The 21,994-nt window shown below is 39.6% G+C and overlaps 1 protein-coding gene across 1 annotated transcript in view; it reads right to left on the reverse strand.

The window, feature by feature from the left end:
• Nucleotides 1-21,994, reverse strand: part of si:ch211-113g11.6 (uncharacterized protein LOC559008 homolog) — a 51,432-nt gene that overhangs the window by 25,324 nt on the left and 4,114 nt on the right. Inside the window, exons 2-8 of the mRNA XM_042490821.1 lie at nucleotides 16,899-17,038; nucleotides 14,319-14,381; nucleotides 9,823-9,918; nucleotides 9,319-9,424; nucleotides 4,404-4,511; nucleotides 3,215-3,354; nucleotides 1,478-1,656 (exon numbers count right to left, since the gene is read on the reverse strand). Of these exons, the coding sequence (XP_042346755.1) occupies nucleotides 1,478-1,656; nucleotides 3,215-3,354; nucleotides 4,404-4,511; nucleotides 9,319-9,424; nucleotides 9,823-9,918; nucleotides 14,319-14,381; nucleotides 16,899-17,038 (832 nt within the window). The remainder of the gene's footprint in view (nucleotides 1-1,477; nucleotides 1,657-3,214; nucleotides 3,355-4,403; nucleotides 4,512-9,318; nucleotides 9,425-9,822; nucleotides 9,919-14,318; nucleotides 14,382-16,898; nucleotides 17,039-21,994) is intronic.

Below are 21,994 nucleotides of genomic sequence, written 5' to 3' on the forward strand. Positions count from 1 at the left end.
TTTCTTTGGAGAAATATTATTACAGCTTCATGCAATGTAGTTTCATGGAGCCTGACCTTTTTCCAGCGCTGCGTCAGTACAGTGTTAGTGGTGCCTGCTGCTGACAAGATGCAGACAATCAACTCCAACTGGCCGTATCAGAAAACAGATCAACATCAGGCATGAGAATCCTGTAAGACTGAGTCTGGGCTTTTCTGACGTGCGTTCGCAAGTTGCTTTGTGAATCTTTATAACAATTCATTGAGAGAACAAAGCCGTTATGATTTATGCATGATCCAGATCTTTGAAACTTGACATTTTCATTATGTAGGTTGTCAGCTCAGAGGTTGCTGTTGTTTTTGTTTCCTGCAGCGAAGGGGATTTTGAAAACAGTAACACCAGGCCCCCCAGGAAAATAGCTTACCTTTGCAGACATTTTTTTCCCAGTGGTCACTTGCAGTATTGCAGCAAAACAAAATCCTGTAAAAATTATTTTCCTCACAGACTACAAAGAGACCAGCCCATTCTCATTCAAAACTTGTAAAATAGCACCGCTTTATCTGTGCTTTTTGCATAAGAGCACAACACCAAAATGCAGTTTTCACATGCGCATGAAACCTGCTGGATGGCGTAAGGTGATTATGCACCCAGACAGAACCAGTCGCAGTGTTATTATACGGTATGTGCACAGGCAGCGTCTCTTCAGGACTTGGCCAGATGGAAGCTGTCGTGTGCGTATAAAATGTGGCAGAATGGCTTCAGGTTGAAACACTGCTGGACATGAGGTAACATAAGAGCGTGAGAACACCTATAGGGCAGGTGGGAGTGGAGGTGGATGGGTTAAACAAACCCCAGACTTTGATGTGGGAGTCTGGTTTTCACTTCCCATCTGAGTGTGATGCCTTCACGGTAGCAGCATCCCGGAGCATAAAGAGCACATGCAGAAGGATACCTAAACCTTAATATTTAGATGCAGAATCCACTGAAAAAGCTTCAATATGCGACGACTTGGGATGAGAACGTGTTAGTTAAAATGCTGATAGGACGCCTTATGACTCTTTCTATTCTGAAGTTTTGATCCATGGAGGTGTTATATTTAAACTCTTTAAATTGTACAGCTCATGAGCCGAGAGGGAACTCAAGAGTCAACAGGAGAAACACTACTTTGCAGTTCCAGTGGGCCGTATTCCACAGAAATACCTTGAAGCTAGAAACTTTTTGGTGTGTGTGTCAACCGAGCAACTCTATTGGACAGAATAGGCACCATTTTGGGGTCCAATATCTTGGTATAATTATAAATCTATGGGTAACACGCAGATAGCGGAAGGAAGGAAGCATGCTGGCTTAATTGGGCGACCACAGGCAGATTTATAGCCACAGTGTACATCCGGTGAGTCACACAACAAAGCCTCTTTGTGCTTTGTTTTGTTTCCCCACATACCTGAAAGAGCATAAAAACATTGAAATTCATGGTGTAATTCTCATAACTGTGGCTCACCATGCGTTTGAAAACAGGCCGTACAGAACTCCGGCCCTCTTGTCCTGCGCTGTCAGCACAACCGCCTGCTTCATGTTGTTGTACTGCTGCTGAGTGTTTCCTGCACCGCACATCACCCGCGCCTTCATGAAGGTGGTCCACGAGTCCGTCAGCAGGGCTTTGATGCCCCCTTCGTCCACCTGGAAACAACATAAAAGCACCGTGACAACAAATTCGCAACGGGACAGACCAGTCGCCAAATTGATTCAGAATTTTACTTTGTGTCCCCTGCCAGGAATTGACGCTGACACCTAACCCGGGATGCCAGGAGTCCCTTTCCCTCCCTCTACTCTGGCATTTTGGAGGGGAAACAGAGATGTTGCTTGCTTTTATTTTTGAGCACTCAGTCCTCAGATTGATCCAAGATATATTTTGTCTACTTTAATTGAAGCTTTATGAAAATAAAGTTCTGGTGCAGGTCTAAGTTAGGATGAGTATTGAAATCTGGATCGACATCAGTTTATTTGTGCCGCGCTCAGATGCCTTTTCAAGCTTTTTAACCCACTGAAACCTGAGTGAATTGGTTAGATTTATTTTAAAAAAAACATGGGGAACAAAAAAACAATGATCATCTTGGCATCCACAAATTCTGAGAAATTCGTAAAAAAAGGGATTTTTTACAAAATAAAAAAAGGATTATTACAAAATAAAAAAGATAAAATAAATAATAATAATAATAATGATTAATGATAATATTAATAATAATTTTAAAAAATGTCCAGAAATGGATATTTATCATTATCACAATGATAGATTTTTATTTTTTTTTTAACTTTTCTTATCATCCTTTTTTGTTTTTTTTTCAGCTATATTTTCTTATGACTTTTTACAAATTTCTTGCCATTTTCTTTGTAGCCATGTGTTGTTAAGTTGCTCATTGCCTTTTGCCATGTTCTTTAAAGAAATCAAACCAATTTGCTCAGGTTAAAAAGTGTTAAATCAGCAAAAGAAAACAACCACACAAATACCAGAGAAAGAAAAGACAAAAACTGTAAACTGTAAAACTGTAAAAAAAAAAAAAAAAAAAAAAAAGTTTAAAAAAAATTGCAAAACAGATAAAAGGTAATGAAAAAAATACTTTTCTGCTGTTTTAATTTATCTTTAAATGTGTGTGGATTCCTTTTGAGGAGTTTTTCAGGGAGTCATGAGTCACACAGAGCAGTAGGTGTGTGGCATTTGGCAGCTGATTGGAGAACACCTGCTTTGGCTTTAACACTGATTGGAAAGTGTTAAAAAGGCCACATGGTCTCCAGTTTGTTCGCAGAGCTGCTGCTGCTGCAGCGCTTAAATCATGCAGAACTTCTCTAAAAACCCACAGTTTGACATTCTGTCCATTTATTGTTCAGAATATAAAACCAGAAACATGTTTAGAAAATGCAGACACAAGAAAACAAACTCTAAAAGACAGCAGTGCTCTGTCACCTTGTACTACGCTGCACTCTGCACATTTGGGATTTGCTCAAACTTTGAAGTGTTTAATCCTTTACAGTTCACCCAAAATAAAAAAAAAACTGTGGTTTTCTTTCAGCATTCTCAAAATCTCCAGGCCTTTACAGATTATTCTCAAGGAAAAGCATCCTTTGACTGTCTGCTCACAGCTCAAATATATGCAATGTCATAAGAAGCTGCAAAGTAGATAAACACAAAGACCCAACTTTTTTCACATTCCCCCAAACACAAGCATAATATGATTTTTACCGTGCAGATCCGGCCGATGCGAGCCCTGTATGGCTCCTCGTCCACTCTGGCTGTTTTGTTGATCTCACTGAAGAAGAAGTAGATCTCCTCTTTGTACTTTAGTGAAGATGGGATTATGGCTGCACCGGCAAACTGTGGATCTGGTGACAAGATTTAAACATATCTGATGAGAAATTATCACTTTGTTTCCGGATAAAAACAACAATCAGTGTTTGTTTCCAGAGATTTCCAGAGATTTCCAAGATTTTCATGTATGTATTCTATATATTTTACCATTACAGAACTTAAAAAACATCTCAGAAACGATGAAATGTCATGCTGATAATATTTATTTGATCAAATATATGGAATAGCATTTCATATATTTTACTAGCAGTGAATAGTACTCCTTTTTTATCTCATAAAAATGTAATTTTTTTTATCTAAGCATCACTACTTTACCATAAAAGGCCAGCTCAACAGTAAAACATGGTTTTAAACCTTAAAAAATATACTTTCATATATTTTCACCATATACATGATGGATAATACCATTAAACAAAAATGAATGATCAGAAATCTATTTATGCTTCAGCAAATATTCAGTTTTGATTTTAGTTGGTTAGCTTCACTCCCTTTACCACAAAGGGCCAAATCAACCGTTTGGTAGAGCAAGTTTTGGACCCTTATTAGAGTTTTATTTTTTGTATAAAGTCACATTAATCTGATGACTGAAAACTATAAAATGTCTTTGAAAATCCCACCACACAGACTGCTCATGTCTGCAGTGTAATTTCTTGTCGGAGGCAAACTGTAAGAGCAGATTATTTAAAGACACAGCGACATTTAGTGGGGTTTTTTTTGTTTGTTTTTTTTAGCATAACAAAGCTAAAAAACTGAATGGTAAAGATAGCTCAGATAGTTAAGTTTGCATTTTTTATAAAGATATAGTGACTCAAAATGTGCCCTACCAAACAGCTGAGCAGAGCGTCAGAGGTTTATGCTGATATTAAGTGTCAATGTTAGAGTCAGCAGTGTAAACGTCTGATCTCAGTGGATATATAACGTGATCCAAACCATACACACAGTGACAGTGAATACACCTACATGTGGGAATGATAGTGGTGGATTTACAGAGAGAACCACCCACCATCTCCACATTCATTAGTCTAAACCTGTACATTCTCTGCGTGACTCTCCTCCTACTCACTCAGCAGCCAAACGTTCTCCGTCTTCAGGAGTTTCTGGGAGCCAAACGTACGGCGGATGGAGCCGGCGTGACCCGCCACCGACGACATGGCAGAATACAGACTTCCATCTGAGACGGAGAGACACAAAGCGAGGAGAGAAGAGAGGGTGAAGAGTGGGTAAAAAAAGACAAAGGTTCAGAGGGAGCGGAAGAGAGACGGCAGTGACACAGAGGGGACTGAGTGAAGCTGCAGGGAAGGCAGATACAGAGGGAGAACATTAAACACCGACAGGGAGATTGAAGACAGAAAAGAGGAGGCCCAGGAGACCAAAGACAGTATTAAAAAACTGGGGAAGGAGGAAAGGGAGTGCAAGAGCAAAGAAGACATCAAGGCAGAGCAGCTGACTGCACTGATGAGACGCCACCAATCACCACATCCTTACAACCCCACTTAGAGCTCTGTCTCCATAGCGATGCGGCGGGGAAGCATTTGAAATGTAGCAGTAACATCTTAATTAGGTCTCATCGTTATTAGAAAGCTGCTCGACTCAAGCAAAGGGTCGTCTCCAACAATCGATCTCCTTCTGAGCAAGTGTCCTGCGGCGCAAACTAACCTCTCACTAATTTCTGAGTGTCTCCACAAACGATCCGTCTGCATCGGACGGTTTAACAAACAGACACTTTGTCTGCCCCTTGTCATCGGCTGGAAGGTTGTTTTAATTTAAAATGTCTCTGTTTAGTTAATGTGACCCCCGCACTGCTCAATATCACACAATTAGGAGTTTCACTCCCTGTGGAGAGGTGTAGGGAACTCAAGTCCTTATGGTGGGCTTTTGAAATTGATGAATTACTTCCCAGACAACAGTCTTTTGTTCATTCAAACTCAGCTGGGTTTGAAAAACATAGCGTTGTATTCCGCCTACTCACTTAAAAAAATGATGGATGCACATTTTTGCAATATGTTACATCTGTATGTTTCATACATATCATATCAGCATTTGTGATGTAAGTGATGTAATATATGAGCTGACTTTGTCATCAGGAGCTGGAGGGGATAGTGGATTGATGAAACCCAGGAGAGAGACACCTGCTGAGCTGCAAACCACTGTTCAACACCAGCAAACAACAAAACTTGTTGCTGGAGCTAGAAAGTCCCTATAGGGCAGGCAGGAGGGGGGTGTGGATGGCTCCAACAAACTTTCACCCTGGAGCACACTGTTTGCTTCCCTTATGAATGATCAACTAAACCAGTTGTTCCTAAACCTAACTAGGTACTTTTGTTGCACAAGGATATAAAAGTTTGAAGAGTATTTTAAAAAGGCACATTCAACAGGTGTAAATTGACACGCCGACCTCAGACATCTACAACAGATGCAGAGGGATACCTAGTGTGTCATATGAAGTTGTGAACAGTGCTGACCAAGCAGTCCACCAGGGATACTGCCAAAAAAAGTGATTGATTTTTTAAAAATGCGCTACGTTTCTTCCCACAATAGTGGAACAAAAAATGGGTATTTAAGGCCAAAACATGATCTTTTCCTCACTATGGGGCAGTTTCAATGGCCTTTTGTTCACTTGTCAACGGCATTTTGGGGGCCTTGAAAGGCAACGTTTTGAAACTGGGATCCAGAGTGTAATCTTTTGAAAACCCCACCCCTTCTGTGACCGTGTAAACCTGCAATGAGCGGATCCTGTGAGAACGGTGACGTCACAGCTGCACTATGCTCATGCGTATGGTCTTCTACTACGGTGAGTCATTGCAAAGTTTGCTGCTAACTACTGGCCTGACATGCATACTGCAGCATTTTTGGTTGTTATTGCGGATCTGTGTACACGAGGATCGTTAACAACGTTAACATATGAATGCCAATATTTTTAAAAATGCAAAGGAGAGACTTTTCTGTTTTTAGTAGGGATGTTCTCGTCTAAATGTTACCTATAACCAAGTGGTTTTGTGCCAAGACATAACTGCACGTTTACCAAAAGGGTTGCTGAAACATGAAGAAACGTAAAGTTTCAATGTACCCGCCATACATAAAAAATAAACCTGTCATTTGCAGAAACGCACAACATATATTCTGCTGACTGAGTTGATTTTCTTTGCAGTCTTGTATTATTATCAAATGGTTCAAGTTTGCCACTATAGAGGATATGCACTTTCACTTCTTTATATAATACAACCTTTTCACTGTCGCTGTGTGGCAAAGTGAAGAACAGTGGCTGCTGTGTAACGGGAGAGCTGTGATGCTGAGAGGAAAATAATAAAACTCTTGAGAAGATTGCCATTGGCAACGACACTGACTGATGCGATGTAGCAGACAGTCTGTAAAAATGTGGCCAGATATTGAGTTTCCAGAGATACATATGTATGTGCCTTGACACTGAGGAAGCACTGGGAGTCAAATAAACCTGCAGGGCAGATACATGCATACACATGCCTTAAAGGATGTGTCAGCCTGATCTGATGCACCAGGACTTCAGAGGATAGTCTGGTTATCGGTGGACAGGGAAAAAAAAGAAATTTACACATCCTTCTCCACTCTCAGCATCCAGGAGTCTGTAAAACTTATGTTTGAATTCTTTCTGAGTCTGTTTGTGCAGTCAGCTGTGCTACAGCTCCATTTTAGTTTTACATGATTTTCTCCATGTGAGTGCACAGCGGCAGATGGCTGACTCTCGTGTGCTTTGGCACTCAGGGTGGTGAGATCCCCTGGTGATGTTACAGTTGACAAATTGGGCTACACGTATGATCTGCTGAGGCACGGGAAGACAATAATTACAAATCATGTCGAGTAAAATCCTCTCAGAACGTCCTCAGGTGATGTCAGCCCCATTCATTTAGTGTTTTTTCTCTTCCTGTTAATACTTTTTGGGATAGTTGGTGGAGGAAACATGAAGATGGGAGTATTTCTGTATCTTCAGAGGGTCTGAGGGAAGATGTTGTTGTATTCTGTACAAATTGCAAAAGCCTTTGAGACAAATTAGTGTTTTGGGCTTAATTAAATAAAACTGATGTGTTTGCAGTAATGCTTTAAACTGGGTTTGTCCAGTTCTCTTGAAAATTGAATTTTCCCAAGAGGGATTAATAAAGTTCTTCTTTAACTTCTCTATGCAGATAAATAGTGTAGGTAGAGAGAGGCTCGAACACTGAGAGATAAGGACCTTGATTCAGCTCCGCACTGAACTGCATCACTCACTCAATAACCTTCACTTAAGTGAGACTCATTTTATTGCAAAATTGATTCAAAAGCTGCTCACTCAAATTAAGGGTCTCAAAGTCAGAAATGATTTTCCTGACTTTAATTCAAAAAGTTTACTCGAAACTTAGGAAAAAGTAAGAGTGATGTTTGCAGGCAGATTAACCAGTTTGCATGTATTTTTTTAGAGGCAACATATTCGCTCTTGTTTAAGGTGGTATATTTTATCCAGGCTCTACGTGATTTATTAAACTCTACTAACAGACCAATCTATTGGAGGATTGGCTCTTTGAAATGATTGTGAGGTACTTTAGTTAAAAGCGTCGACTCATTTGCATGTTATGAATAGAGAGCGATAATAAGAGCCGGATCACTCCCGGGACTCACGAGTGTGTCGCTCTGCTGCTCCCGACTCAAATGAGCAAAGTTAATATAAAGAGTTGAAAACAGCTTTGTTCCAAAATAAGATATTTGAAAAAGTGACACCTTTGGAAAAGAAAAAAGATGAGACTTCTGAGATGGTGACGCTTCTTCTGATAAACTGGAACTCAGTAAGACGTCTATCAGGAAAAACTGCTCAGTGCTTCAGATCACAGTTATTACTTCTGGTCATACTAGCATTTTACGATGGCCAAATCCCAAATTCAGTTCTTTTTCATAATCATCATCAGAGGCTTTCCTTGTGGCAAACTGAGCTCAACTTTGATGAACTTTGGGAGGCAAATTGTGTCTAAAACCAAGGGAGCTTTTCATTTGGCTTTATTTATTTTTCTATTTCATTTACTTTAATTTGGTTTTTAATATGTAGCTTATTGGGCTATCCTTTTAGCCGACTCATTGGACAATTTTTACCCCTGTTTTTATTTTTAAATTTTTTAATTTCTTCTAATCCTTCCCTTCTTTTTATTCTCTATTTAAAATGTGTCTTATTACATTTTATAAACCCTTTTGCTTTCAGCACCCCACAAATGATGTACATAAAGATAAACGTTATGGTATGGAGGTTTGGTTTCAGCTATTAAGTTACCGTGGTTAGGTTTAGGGAAAAGAAACATGGTGAGGTCCTTAAAATGACTTAAATAGTAACTGGCAGCTAGTCTTGGTCAGGAATCTGTAACATTACATATTATATGTATTGTATTGATAATGACGACAATGATTGGATGGCAGTAGTATTACATATTGTACTTGTAGTATTGATGATGATGACGATATCCATGGTAGAGTGACAGTAACAGTATATATTGTGAGTTATACTGCAGCTTCGGCCTTCATGTTGCCGGTCCTGATGCTGCATTATATTATATGCTGTCATGACCTGTTAATGGTGATGAAACCGTTACATTGTCAGGATATATTTGTCATTTTTAATGTCAGCTGAATTATTACAGGCCCAACAGAGTTCTGGTGGACTCTTATTAATCTGCTCCTGTGGAGCTTTTTTGTGCATTGATGCAAGTCTCCCTGCACACAGATTAATGTTGGCTGTTGTATGCTATGTGTTTAATGCCTTTCAATTATTTTTCTTATGTTTTTACACTTGCTGCAACACAAATTCCCCTCTGGGACAAATAATACAATTAAATTGAAATTGATTGGATGTTTTATAGCAGTGTCTTCCTTGTGTTGATACAAAACCATGAAAAATCTGTGTTTTTGTAATGTTTTATTCTATTTCCTCCCTGTGAATCATGAACCTCTGCTGGCAGACCTGTGTATTTTTTTGTTGCGTTTGTTACCTGCAGGCAGGCTGATGGACCTCTGGGAAGGGTAGGGTGGCGAGATGTCGGAGGCCGACGCTATCTGCCCGTTGCCTTGGACGTCAGTCAGCACAGTGTCATTCACCTGCAGGAGGGGAGGGAGGAAGTGTTGGAGCCCAGAGAAAGTCTAAACTCTGTTCATTGCAGCCAATCATCATCATGCATTAAACATCTTGCAGTTTGTTAACCAAAGACCTGTTTGTCACCACGCACGGTTTAGAAGATTTAAACCTTTCTGTAAGGGCACATATTCATTATTGAGTGTAAACATCCTCCATAGAAATAAATAACCCCCACCCTTCATCAAACCAGCAGAAGCAATAAGTGAGCAAATAAATAAATGCTAATTGCAATCGTCTGTAACACTGTTTAGACACGAGGAGTTGCAGCTTCAGCGGCAACCAATAGAGAGTGGCACATTCAAAGTGGCTGCAAAAGGATATAGAATATCATTTCAAGGAATGTGTCTGAAGAAACTCTTACCAGCATCCAGCACCTGGGGCTTCCAGCATTTGTTCCACATATTATCATTGTGTCGTTTACTTTCTGAATGACGGTGATGAAATTATCGCACTCCAGCTGTGAGAGAAAGAGGCGGTGAAACAGAGGGACAAAGGCAGAAAATGAGGCAGAGGCGAGAGGAAAAAAGGAGAGTAAAAACAGTCAGATTGAGAGAGGGATTAAAGATACAGAGAGACACGAAGGCAAAAGAGATAAAGACAGTAGAGAATATGTGAAAAAGTGATTAGAGAGAAATAGGCAGCACAAAGGGAGAGAAAACAAGGAAAGAGTGAGGGAGCGAGAAAAACAAACAGAGGAGAGGAAGGTGGAACAGAGGGATGGAGAAACAAAGCAGGAGTACAACATAAAACAGATTAGGAGAGAAAAAGCAGATTGCTTAAAGAGAGAGAGAGAGAGAGAGAGAGAGAGAGATTTAAGAAAAATTGGAGGTGATCCATGCACTGAACATTTTTGGCAGACAGCACACAGGAGGCTTAGCCCTGCAGTACAGCACTGCTATACTCCATATGCATCACTTATTCATTAAGTACAGAAAATGGACTGCTCTCTCAAAGGCATCACAGGATGGAGGATGAAAATGAATACTGAAGACAACCTGAAGGGTGAATTCTGATTTTAGGTCGCAGTGGTGCTAGCATTGAGTCACGTTTGTTGTCTTTAACAAAAAAGTGCTTTTAAGAAATCAAATCAAAAAATCTGAGTGAAAACTGGAGATGGAGGAAGTACATCGCCAAGTCCAAAAAGCAGGACCAGAGCTTGTGTAAGTGTGTGTAGGTGGATGTGTAGGGGGATGTGTAGGCGAGTGGGTGGGCTGGGTAATTTGTGTGCGAGTGTACACTTTTTACTTTGTCTCCTTATGTTCTTGAGAGAAATACTTTGTGAGTTTGGACATGTTTGCTAAGTTCTGGCCTGTGACCAAAATCTAGGACTGTGGTTCTGACATTAAAACGTTTTGGTGCAAGACAGTTTTAAAACATGTTTAAAACTGCATCTGTTAATGGTCATACACAAGCTTTTCTGTCATCCACCTGTTGGAGAGTTAATTTAGGAAACGCTTCTGTGGTTTGTATGCAGACAGTTTGGTGTAAAGGATTGCTGTTGGTGTATTTGCTCGTGGAGCTTTGGGAGAATGTGTGTACTCCAGACAAACTAAAGCTCGGAGATAGTTGGAAATACCGTCTGTCACATCAGGTGTGTTACCTTCTGTGAACCTCTGATCTTCATCTCACTCTGCAGTAATGTTTTCCACAATCCTCGCTGCTGTCTGTCACTGAAGGATGTTGCATCCTGTCCTTCATTCCCCTACCCGCCGCCATCGGCTTTATTGGGGGGAAATTTACTGCATCACTCAGAGCGTTCTCATTTTCCACCATCTGCCACTGTCAGAGTCTCTGGAAGCTGCTGCTCTGACGGTTCCCTCTTTGTTTCGAGATGTAACTCCAGTAACACTTTGCTTTGATGTTGCTCACGGCTGTGAAGGGTTTTAGCTCCGATATGGGTGGAAATGTGGAAATGGTAGAATCTAAGCCACTTGAATTGTAAAAGCATTCATGTCCTGATGACAGCATGTTAGACTCTGGTTGTCATTCTGCTTTTACAGAGAACACTTTATGTTGTGTTAAAATTGGAATATCTCTCCTTTGTTAAACCTAACTGCAGTTTACAGGCCCGACAGACCCCATTGAACTTCAAGGTTTCTTTATTAGCACCTGAGGGTGAATTTGTTGTGCAGACGCGGGATTCAGCATCTCAGAACTAGAACTATGGGAAAACTGATTTTTAACAGCTGTATGTAGCCTCTGAACAAGCTACAGTAAATCTGATATAAGGAAGAGTTTACTTTCAAAGCACTCATGTTACTTTCAAGGTATACACTGCAGGAAAAACAATGTATAGACTCATACTGAGGTAATCCCTTTCAATCATCACTTCTGACCTGCTCTCAGTGTGTGGCGCTGTATTTATCTGCAGAGACTCTACACTCTGCTCTGTGTTTCTTCTTATCTTCTTATTTTTTTGTATTCAGCACTGCTTTCTGGGCACAGCTCTCAGATGAGGTCACACTTTGAAAAAAAGTAGCAACCAAGTCCGACTGATTTTTGAAGGTTTCCCACACATAAATGACATGAAAATAATAAGCTGATATGACTATTTGGGACCTTTTATAAATCAGTGGTTCAAATTCTGATAACAGCAAAGAATGCTCACATCCCGATAGAGAGCATAATCACATTTGTAGAGTGGCCACTTGCTAGTTGATTAGTTGGTCACTTTTTTCTGATGAAATTCTCATTGGTCGATGCTATTTCTTTGAGGCCATGTGTCCACCAAAGTGTTTTTTTCCAGGCTGAAAACACCAAGCGCTCCTCTGAAAACGACCATCTGGGAGCGCAAGAACACGTTTGAGGTGCAGTTTGTTTGTTTTTTAGCTGAGACTCTTTGGTTGGGTCTTGTTGCTATGATACAAAATATTCCCAGAAGTAAAAAACGTCCACACAAACAGAAAGAGGTCAAATCAATCAGTGTGTGGCCAGCAGTATTCATTCACATCCACTGTTGTTGTTCAGCACTTGTCCCAGTAGGATGTGATGGTTGGTCTTTGCGGTATTTGTCTCCTCCTGAGAGCAGCGTTTCACCAAAAGTTGATCTTTTTTTTAAATCTCGGCAACCAGAACGTAAACACCAAACATGCAGGCAATGCTTTAGTGGACTCTAAGGATGTCCCGATCAATATTATTTGCCCCCTTTCACGATCTGCCGACCTGACACTTGCATTTATTTATTTTGGATAATCCAGCTGCACAATGCAAACTTTAAGTACTTTAAAGTTATTAAAATGAATCCAGTGTGTATACTTGACAGTTTAGTAGCTCTGCAAAATTCTGCATTCAACAGTTCCAGGGTTTTTTATTTTATTTTAACAAAATGACAAAGTAAACACTCTAGAAATACTTTTATGAAGCTCTTATCACAATTCCACTCAGTGCAGCATTTGTTTGTTTTTTTCATAAAATAACCAAGTAAACAAACTAAAATGTCTTAAGAAATTGCTCGCAATTCCACTTAGTGTGGCATTTGTTTTTTTCAACAGAATAACCAAGTAAACAAACTGAAATGTGCCTTCAGAAATTGCTCTCAAATCCACTTTGTGCAACATTGTAATATAAGTACAGAACATTATGAATGAATAATATAATCAGAATTCCACTTCAAAGTCATGTTATAGCCGAACTTTAAAACTCTCAGTCACAACAAATAAAAATTGGCCACAATTCAGCTCATTATAGTATTACAGTTCAACCAAAATGTCAGTTCTACTTAAAGTGGTGGAGCAGTTTAAATTGAACATGAATAAAAGATCAGTTTCTACTTATCGGAGTAACAGCATGACAATAAAATCTGAACATCTGCTGCAAAGCATGCACTCCATTTATGACGCTATGTGACGGTGGAATTAAATGAACGATTGGATGGGGCGCGTGCTCAAACTAACCAATCCCGATTAATAAAAAAATGCATTGATCAGGCTTGATTTGATTGGGACATCCCCAGTGGAAACACAACACTGCCGGGTAGAGTGACAATTTATTTGGTGAATCAAGAGATAACATGCAGATTTTTTTAATTCCCCATCAACCAATCAACTGCTTGAAGAGTCGATACAATTTCAGTCAACCAGGATTTCCTTTGGTCAACTAAAGCCTTAAATATCCAAAGTGTGTGAAGTATCAAATGTGGCTCAGCAGGGTCACAGCAGGTGAATATTAATTCCCCTTTAAGTATTGAGCAAATGCAGAATCTGACCTTAGGTAAAATGGAAATTAGTTTCAGTGATCTCGTTAATTTCCTTTAATCGTGCAACAGTTTCAAAATGAATGTGGAAACTATTGGATTACTGAATGATGTGAAATAGTAAAAAAAAATAAATAAGATATCTGATTCTTTTGTCAAGCACCTTCTTCTTTTTTGTCATTTGGATTTTTTTATTTTCTGTGACAAGCAGGTACTTCTTCATAAGATTATTCCGGCGCCTCGGAGCATTTCACATTAACGCTGTTCTCTCAGGGTGAATATTGTATTAATCTCTTGGTATTCAGCGAGTCTCTCTATGGAATCTCATGCAATTATGCAGTGCAATTATCAACAGCTCACTCATCTGTGTTTGTTTTGAGGTGAAGCTGTCTCCTGTGTAATTTTATCTCATCTGTATATATTTGCATTTTTTATGCATTTATTTGTCTTTATATTCCGCTGTGTGGATTTAAGTGTGGGCAAAAAACAAAGTGACATAACTGAATTAAAACTCAAAAAACTGACTGTGGTGCAACTGCAGAGGATGATGAGGATGATGATGACAAACATAATGACATTGATCACGATGATGATGACACAGTGACGGAGGAGGGAGGCGTTTTGCAGAAGGGATGGAGGTGCTGACAGTGGGGGTGAGCTTGTACCTCGAGTGGTGCAGCCTTTGCTTTGCAGGTATCAATAGCAGTCTGGTCAGATGCTGCTGGGATCTGTGGGAGGAAGGACTATTTAGTTTGAGCCAAATTCTTTTGCACTGCCCCGTTTCAGCAAGAAATCTGTGACCTTGCTGCAGCTGCTAAAACACAATCCTCACAGAAAACATCCACCCTCTTGCCTAACACCACTCTGTGATGTTTACTGCATTCAAGGACTTATTGTGTCATTAAGTTTGTCTTTAATGTTTTTGCTGCAAACCTGTGTTTCTTCAACCTGCTTCCTGTACTACGCATTTCCCACAATCCCTTTTCAACAACCCTCAAAAGAATGGCCGCCAACTTTGATCTCAGTGCATGTAGGTGGAAGAGAGTAATAGATGGAGCAGCACAAAGAGGCAGAATGAATTTATCCTTTTGAGACAACGGCTGCACAACGTGCCCTTCAGTCAAACAAGCTTTGTCTCTCCATCGCAAAGCAGATAACTGACTTCAGTGACCCTTCAGTAATGAATGTCTCCCACTACTACTGTTGAATCTCACAAAAGAAGAACTCTCTCATTCTGTGTTGCTGTTTCCAAGAACTGGAAATCGTTGTTTTTTTTACAGTCACGCTCGGCTGAACTATCCTGCACCTGAAATAACTCTCTACAAAATGTCATTTAAAAGCACACCGTAAAACATCAAAATCATCCTTCAATGCCAAACACATCACTGACTGGTGTTTTTCCACCTGTCGTCGTCTCCACGGAGGAAAACCAGACACTAAGCCTGTAATCATTCCAAGAAATAGGGCATAGTCATATTTGGATGAAACATCACTTACAGTCACTTCAATCTGTCAGTGCTAACAGTGCAGCCCCCACACTGTGTAATCTGGAGCCTATGTTAACATTATTATCTCTGTGAATGATGTTTTCTTTCCTCACAGGGAGAGATATGTGTCGCTTCGTCAATGTATGCATGACCCAACTTCCTGCCCTCGGCTGCTGAAGTGGGTCAGTGGTCGGCCATCTCGTCTCTCTCTCTGCCCTCTCTGGCTCACCGTGGCGGCCTCACAGCAGGAGGGAAACTATATTTGTTGTCATCCAGAAGAGGCTGGTGTACCATGTTTGGGGGTAAAAGAACCCTGAGGCAGGAGGACACAACCAGCCTGGCTCCCTCCAAAATTCAAAAATACACCAACACCTCACTTATTGACCCATAGCTGGCTTGTTTAATCCCTGTACAAACAAAAACGACCTCCGACTCCAAATTGTGCCATGGACTGGCCTTTCAAGTCGGGACTCCAAGTCAGAAACTCAGGAAAGATCTATGCACACCAAGTCAGTAGAGTTAAGGTCACAGCAGTGTGGCAGCACACACAGTAAATGGAAAGCAGAATTACCTGGTCGTCAAGTTTAACTCTAGTGTTTGTGTTGCTAAATGTGCTATAACAAGTTTGTAGTGGCATTTCCATTCAGCTGATTTGTGTTTATAGAAGTTTTTTCAAGCTTGTTGTAGCCTCTTAACCTACACCTCCCATCTCTGTTAGCGACCTACATCAATAAATTTGCAGGTAGCCTAATGTAAGATCCAAAGATCAAGTTTTTAATTGGACATGGAGTTTCTCATGCATGCTTCTGATGTTCAGTGGCGAGCTAAACAAACATGAGTTCCCTGCAGGCATCCATGTTTTGCCTGGGCAGATGCACTTGAACGTATTTAGATCAGAAGTCGGAAAAACGAATTATTGACTTCCAATTTGTAATGGAACGCAGCATAGTGCTTTCCTTACTGTCAATGAAGCACACACAGAACACATACAGTAGTTTGAAGAGGAGGTTTAATCCTTTGAAATCTGGGAAAATTGGCTTGATTTCTTTCAAAAACATTGGAAGGGCAACAAGCAACTTCACTAGAAATGGCCCAAAAAATTACCTGCAAAATAAGCTAAAAAATTAATGAATATCACACCAAGAAAGTGCTGAAAAAACCTTGTAATTCTGTAACATAACATCAAATATAATAAGACAATCATAAATATTATTTTCTGGATATTTTCCATCATTTCTTTGAAAGTTTCTAATAATCCACCTCATTTTCTCCTTTAACCAGTCTTTTTTTTTTTTTTTTGCAGTTTGCGGAACATTTCTTGCTAAGTTCCTGATTATGTTTTTTTTCCCATGTTTTTGAAAGAAATCAAATCACTTTTTTCAGGTTTGAGAGATTGAAAAGCTAGTGTAAGGGTTAATTAGGCAACATAAGTGAAACTGCATTTGTCTGTATATAAAAAGTTTGCAGGGCCTCTACCTCTGCTTTAAAGTTCAAGTCCTTGCTGCCTGAGTGTTATGACTGAACAGCTTCTCCAAATATCAGTTAGTTGCAAGTGCTTTGTGAAATGAACTGACTTAAAGACGACGTTTAATATTTCAATTTGTAGCTGGCAGCTGGTCGTTCATAACTGCTCTCTGCATGGCAGCTGAGTGCTTCCATTATAAAAGACTGCCTCAAACTGAGAGATTAAATCTCCCAAAACGTCCTATTAAAGTGTCTGCATGCGCGACAGCTAAAGCAGCTGAAAGTTAAGTTTACCTGCAGGTCGCGGACCCCTCTGTTAGTGAACGTCAACACATAGATCATCGCCTGGCCGCCCACGTACAGCGTGTCGCTCCCTTCCTGGTGGTACATGCTGATGTAGTTCTCCGGTTTGTTGAAGTGGAACCTGGAGGGCTCTGTGGATCACGACAGAGGAAATTAGAGAGATGAGCCCAGCAGACAAGAGCTTTGTTGTTTTGACATTTTGAAATGCATGTTTTTGTTTGTGCAATGGAAATAGTTGTGTTTATTCAGTTAATTTCTCTGGGACAGTGCTTATTAATAAACATTTCGGTAAATATGCCAGAATTAGCCAGGAGGCTAGTTTCCATCTGCAGTCCCTGGACAGGTGTGAATTTGGCAGCAAAAATCGAGTTTCCTGTTTCAAGTTTGAAAACAGGAATCAGGATGTACAGCACATCAGTTATAAGATATAAGCAGAACATGTAGACGTGAGCTGCAATTGAAATACAATAAATTACATTTCAACAAAGCAAACGCAATAACAGAACATCTTACTTACATAATAGCTTCACAAAAACAGACATAAGACAGATATGAGCAGCAGCAGGTAGTTTAAGGACATTATGCCCTGTGGTAATAAGTCAAATGAATATGAATGAACTGAACTCAATTAGATTAACTCTAAAAAGGAAACAGAATCATTTCATATTTTAATAACAAAACATTTGTCCTACTAATTATTCTGACTTCAAAGTAAATTATTAACCCTTAGGGCCGCTCTAATATTACACACATGTATCACTCTACACACAAAATGTGTTTTTCAAAATCTTTTTAGAGATATAATACATTAATATTATTTTACTTTCATTGAGTTTTTCTTCTTAACCAACATCAGTCCTGATCATAAATATCAAACATTCATTAATTTTCAGAATTTTAACCCTTCAAATATCAGGTCATGATCCCACTATGCTTTTAGAAAACACACAAAATGAGTGATTTTCAATAAACTACATGCTAAGTAGATTTATTTATTTATTTTTTTTATTGATCACAACCTGGGAAAGTCAGTGATTAGCAGCAACATTATCAGAAAAACAATCGGATCAACAACTGAAGCAAAAAACAAGGTACTGTAATTAAAAAAAGGATTCATAAAGCTTAAAATGCATGAAAGCAAAATTGAGTTTCAGTAAGTTATTTAAAAAAGCTGATCCAGATTTGTGCGGCCTAAACTCTTCAGGTCAAATCAACGTCTAGGATCTCTCATGGCAAAGAGCCAAACCTCTGGAGCCTAATCTGCATTTAATCTGCCGTCGACATAGGAGCCGTTCGAGGACTCGTGGATATGAACAGGTTTAATATACCGAAACACTCGGTCCAACGTTAGTGCCCTTTGTGCTTTTAGATTAAACAGGGAGCCTTTGCAGAAACCCGGCCTGAGTGTTGGAGAAAAGGGCATTTGGTGGGAGCATAAATATCACTGAAATAATCATGTGGGCAAATCCCATCACAGATGCTTGGTTGAATTACTCTCATGACACCTTCAGAGGTCTCGAAAGTACAGTTTGGCATTTCTGATTCACTCATCCAATCAGACTCACACTTTCCTACGCCGCAACTGTGCCTGCTTTCAAAATAAAATCACTGCTGCTATTTAAAATATGTGGAAATATGTGGTTACATTCAGATTACAGTCATGTTTAAGATTCTTCAAAAAACTGCCATGTCTGATAATGCTCTATAATCCAAGGATGGGTTTATAAAACATCAAAGTTTCGCTCTTTAATAGGCCCTCCAGCCTTTTTACATTTATTTGGTAAAGAGACATTTCAGAAAAGTCTGAAGATCTTAAAAGCTTTGAAGCAAACCATCCAGCTACCTGTTAGAGCTCCGGGCAGTAGATTAAAAAATAATAACACTGTAAAATCTGAGTGGCAGAAAACAAGCTTTCATTTTCCTCCCCTTTCATTTCCAACAAAAATACATCTTGAGTTTAAAATCTAATACCAAACTAATGATGCATTTAGCCCTCCATGTCTCAATATAAATAGATTCACTAATAATGACAAGAAGTGATTAAACAGTCATGGTTTCAGTCATGGTTAAATGGTATTTGTAATGATTTTCTTCTCATCCCTGAAATAAAAAGACATCCACAGTCTGACAGTGGAGCCAGGATGAAGTGGTGCTGATCACTGGTACAGGTTGCTAGCCAACCAACTAAGTTTCTATGGAAACAGTGGCCTCTCTGATTGGCGGGAATCTAATTGATGAGGCGCACACTTCACAAGGAAGTAAAGATTGCACAAGGAGGGTCAATGTGGCCGTGGCTTATAGGTGACAACATACATATTAATGTCACTGTCTGGCAGATTGGAGAGGAACATTCTGCAGCTGCAGCACAATAACAAACTGATATTAATAATTACTTTAGACATTAACAAGCAAAACTTTGTAGAGCCTACCTCTTGTTTCAGCCTGGCTTCAATAACAGTTCATTTTCTCTTAGACATTCCCACATAAAAGGTTCTCTATGCAACATTCAGAGCAGCAAACTATTTTTTATGTGAAGATAGTAGTTGGGTTTCCATTAATCCTCAATTTGCACAAATTGAACTGAGAATATAAAATACACGTATTGGAAACATGCCAATCGAAAAACTCCCATTTATTGCAAAAAAGTTTTTATGCTCCCATGAGGTGGTATTTCCGACAATATAAGCAATATTTTGCAAAAATGCAGTGGAATTGATTTTGGAATGATTGGTGATAATCAAATGACTTTCATCAAACTCACGCATAACTTACAAGCAACGCACATTCAAAAAACAAATACAATCAAGCCTAGCGGAAAAAAAAATGTCGCTGACTGCAACCAGCTGCTTAAACCAAAGCACTCCTCACTCATCTTTGGAAATTAAGTTTTTCTGGTCAAGTTTTCTTTTATTTACACATTTGGATAGTGACATCCTAGAATTGATGACGTAATATACACTGAGAGAGGACGCCAAAGTCTTGCTTTCTCATGGCTGCAGGACAGAACGTGAACGCCTGTTAGCCGTTAACTAACTTGTTAATTGTGAAGAGATGCCTGTTAGCCGACCTTAAACTCTGACACATGATGACTTAAACATCATACGCTGGGAAATATAATCTCAGGCCAGGATCACTGTAACAATATGACAATAGACTATTCTACAAACCTATCAATTTACTGATACGTATAAAACTTTTTTTTTCAAAGTAGGAAATGCACAAGTCATTACATTGTATTATTGTATTCCTAATATGAGATGTGGGTTGGGTCTGGGTTGATTTGCAGAGTCCAGACTTTGAGAACGTCTGCTCTAAAGGGTCACACATAGAGATCTGAAAAGTTGCATTCTGGATATAATTTAAAGTCCTAACTTCTCTCTTGCACTTTCCAACTGTGAGCCTGCATCTCTTTTTCTTTTCTCCTAAGACATTTAATCGTTGCTACCGGGTGCAAACCTTGAATTTTCAAAAGGTCAGCGTTTCAGGAAACAAGAAAAACAGCATTGTTTTTGGGGTTTGTTTTTTTTGGCTTGTTCTTAAAAAAAGGCTTCATTAAGCTCAGGGCCTGTAAAGTTTCCTTACCCTCAGAGGGCCGTGTAATCCTTGAATGGAGTTAAAACATTATCAAATTAGTGAGTCACTTTTAAAAACAACTAATTCTTAATTGCACTAAGAAATGCGCTGATTAGAGAAGAGTAAAGTGCAGATGTTATTTTTCAACATTGTTCCCATTTGTACATGAGTAAATCATTTTTTTATTGAAAAAAAAACAGCAGAAGCAAAGTCAGACATGTTTTGATCTGGAGGCTTTTGAAGTTTTCCTCCTCTGGCGTCATATAATGGCTGCTATTTTATTTCCATGGAGTCCGTCACTGCAGAGTTGTTTTGCAGATGGACCTCGATGTCCTCCATTATGAACTCAACACGAAAATCCATCAGGCTTCATGGTTCAATAGGATATCGTGGTGTTCAGGTTTCCAACTGAGAGAAGGTCAACACAGACAATGGCTGAACTTTACCAAAATGCTCTGATATTTAGGAGATGTCAAATCAGCGTTGAGATGAGCTGTTGTCTCTCTTTCAGTCCCTCACTCACCCTCTCTGTCTCTCTGTATTAGTCTCGATGTCTCATCTCCGTCTCCCCTCTTCAGTCTCTGATTTAGATTCTCTCCTTGTGGACGTCCTGCTTTGCCTCTGTCTTTTGATATCCTTGTCTCTCTCAAGCAGACGTATTCAAAAGGTGTGTACACACAGTGTGCAGGAAAGTAAGGCAGACTTTCAGTTCCTCTCTCTTTATTCACCGCCTAATCCTGGCAGTCGCTTGAATATGCACTCACATATGTATTATTATACATTATTTTCATTTTTAATAAAGCTGCACTAATCAATATTTTGTATATTATTATTAGTGAAAATGTCTATGTGTAATATAAACTCAGTCACTCTTGGTGATAAACCCACAGAGAATTATCCCCTTCTGCTCTACGGTTCTTTTTAACATCTTTTGGCTCATTGTTTTAGTTTCCTGGCCTCAAACTTCACTGTTTCAGTTCAGTGTCATCTTTATTCAGTTCCCACCAGCAGCAGTTTTCTTAATATTGTGCTAGGCTACTTGACCGGCACCAAACAGCCCACAGACAAAAGCTGGGGACCAGCTGGTGAACATAACGGAGCACTGAGCTGCTCAAGAGCCTCTGACTCTAGGGCCCTACTGCATGTATGAGCAGTGTGTGACAGCAACATCGCTGAACTGCTGCAGCCTGCACACTTTCCAAGCTCGCAGCATTGTTGCTGCAGCGCTGCTGCAGAGCTGCCTGCTGCTGTAACTACTGTTTTCTACAATTAAAAGCCAATACTCCCCTCATTAATGAGGCCATCAAAGCTACTGCATTGTTTACAACACATGCCTGCAAATGTATCACAGTAAAATGCCTTGTGTCAAAAACTGAATGGATTCTATCCACAGAAACATTGTCAGGGGGCTTTTATTTTAAAACAGAAACAGGAAAGACAGATAAAGGCATTGGAACTGTAAATTGTAGTAAAAGGTATTTTAGTGTCCCCTATCTATTTTTGCTGAAAATTGC

This window comes from Plectropomus leopardus, chromosome 7 (assembly GCF_008729295.1).
Source record: "Plectropomus leopardus isolate mb chromosome 7, YSFRI_Pleo_2.0, whole genome shotgun sequence".
Classification (NCBI taxonomy): Eukaryota; Metazoa; Chordata; class Actinopteri; order Perciformes; family Serranidae; genus Plectropomus; species Plectropomus leopardus.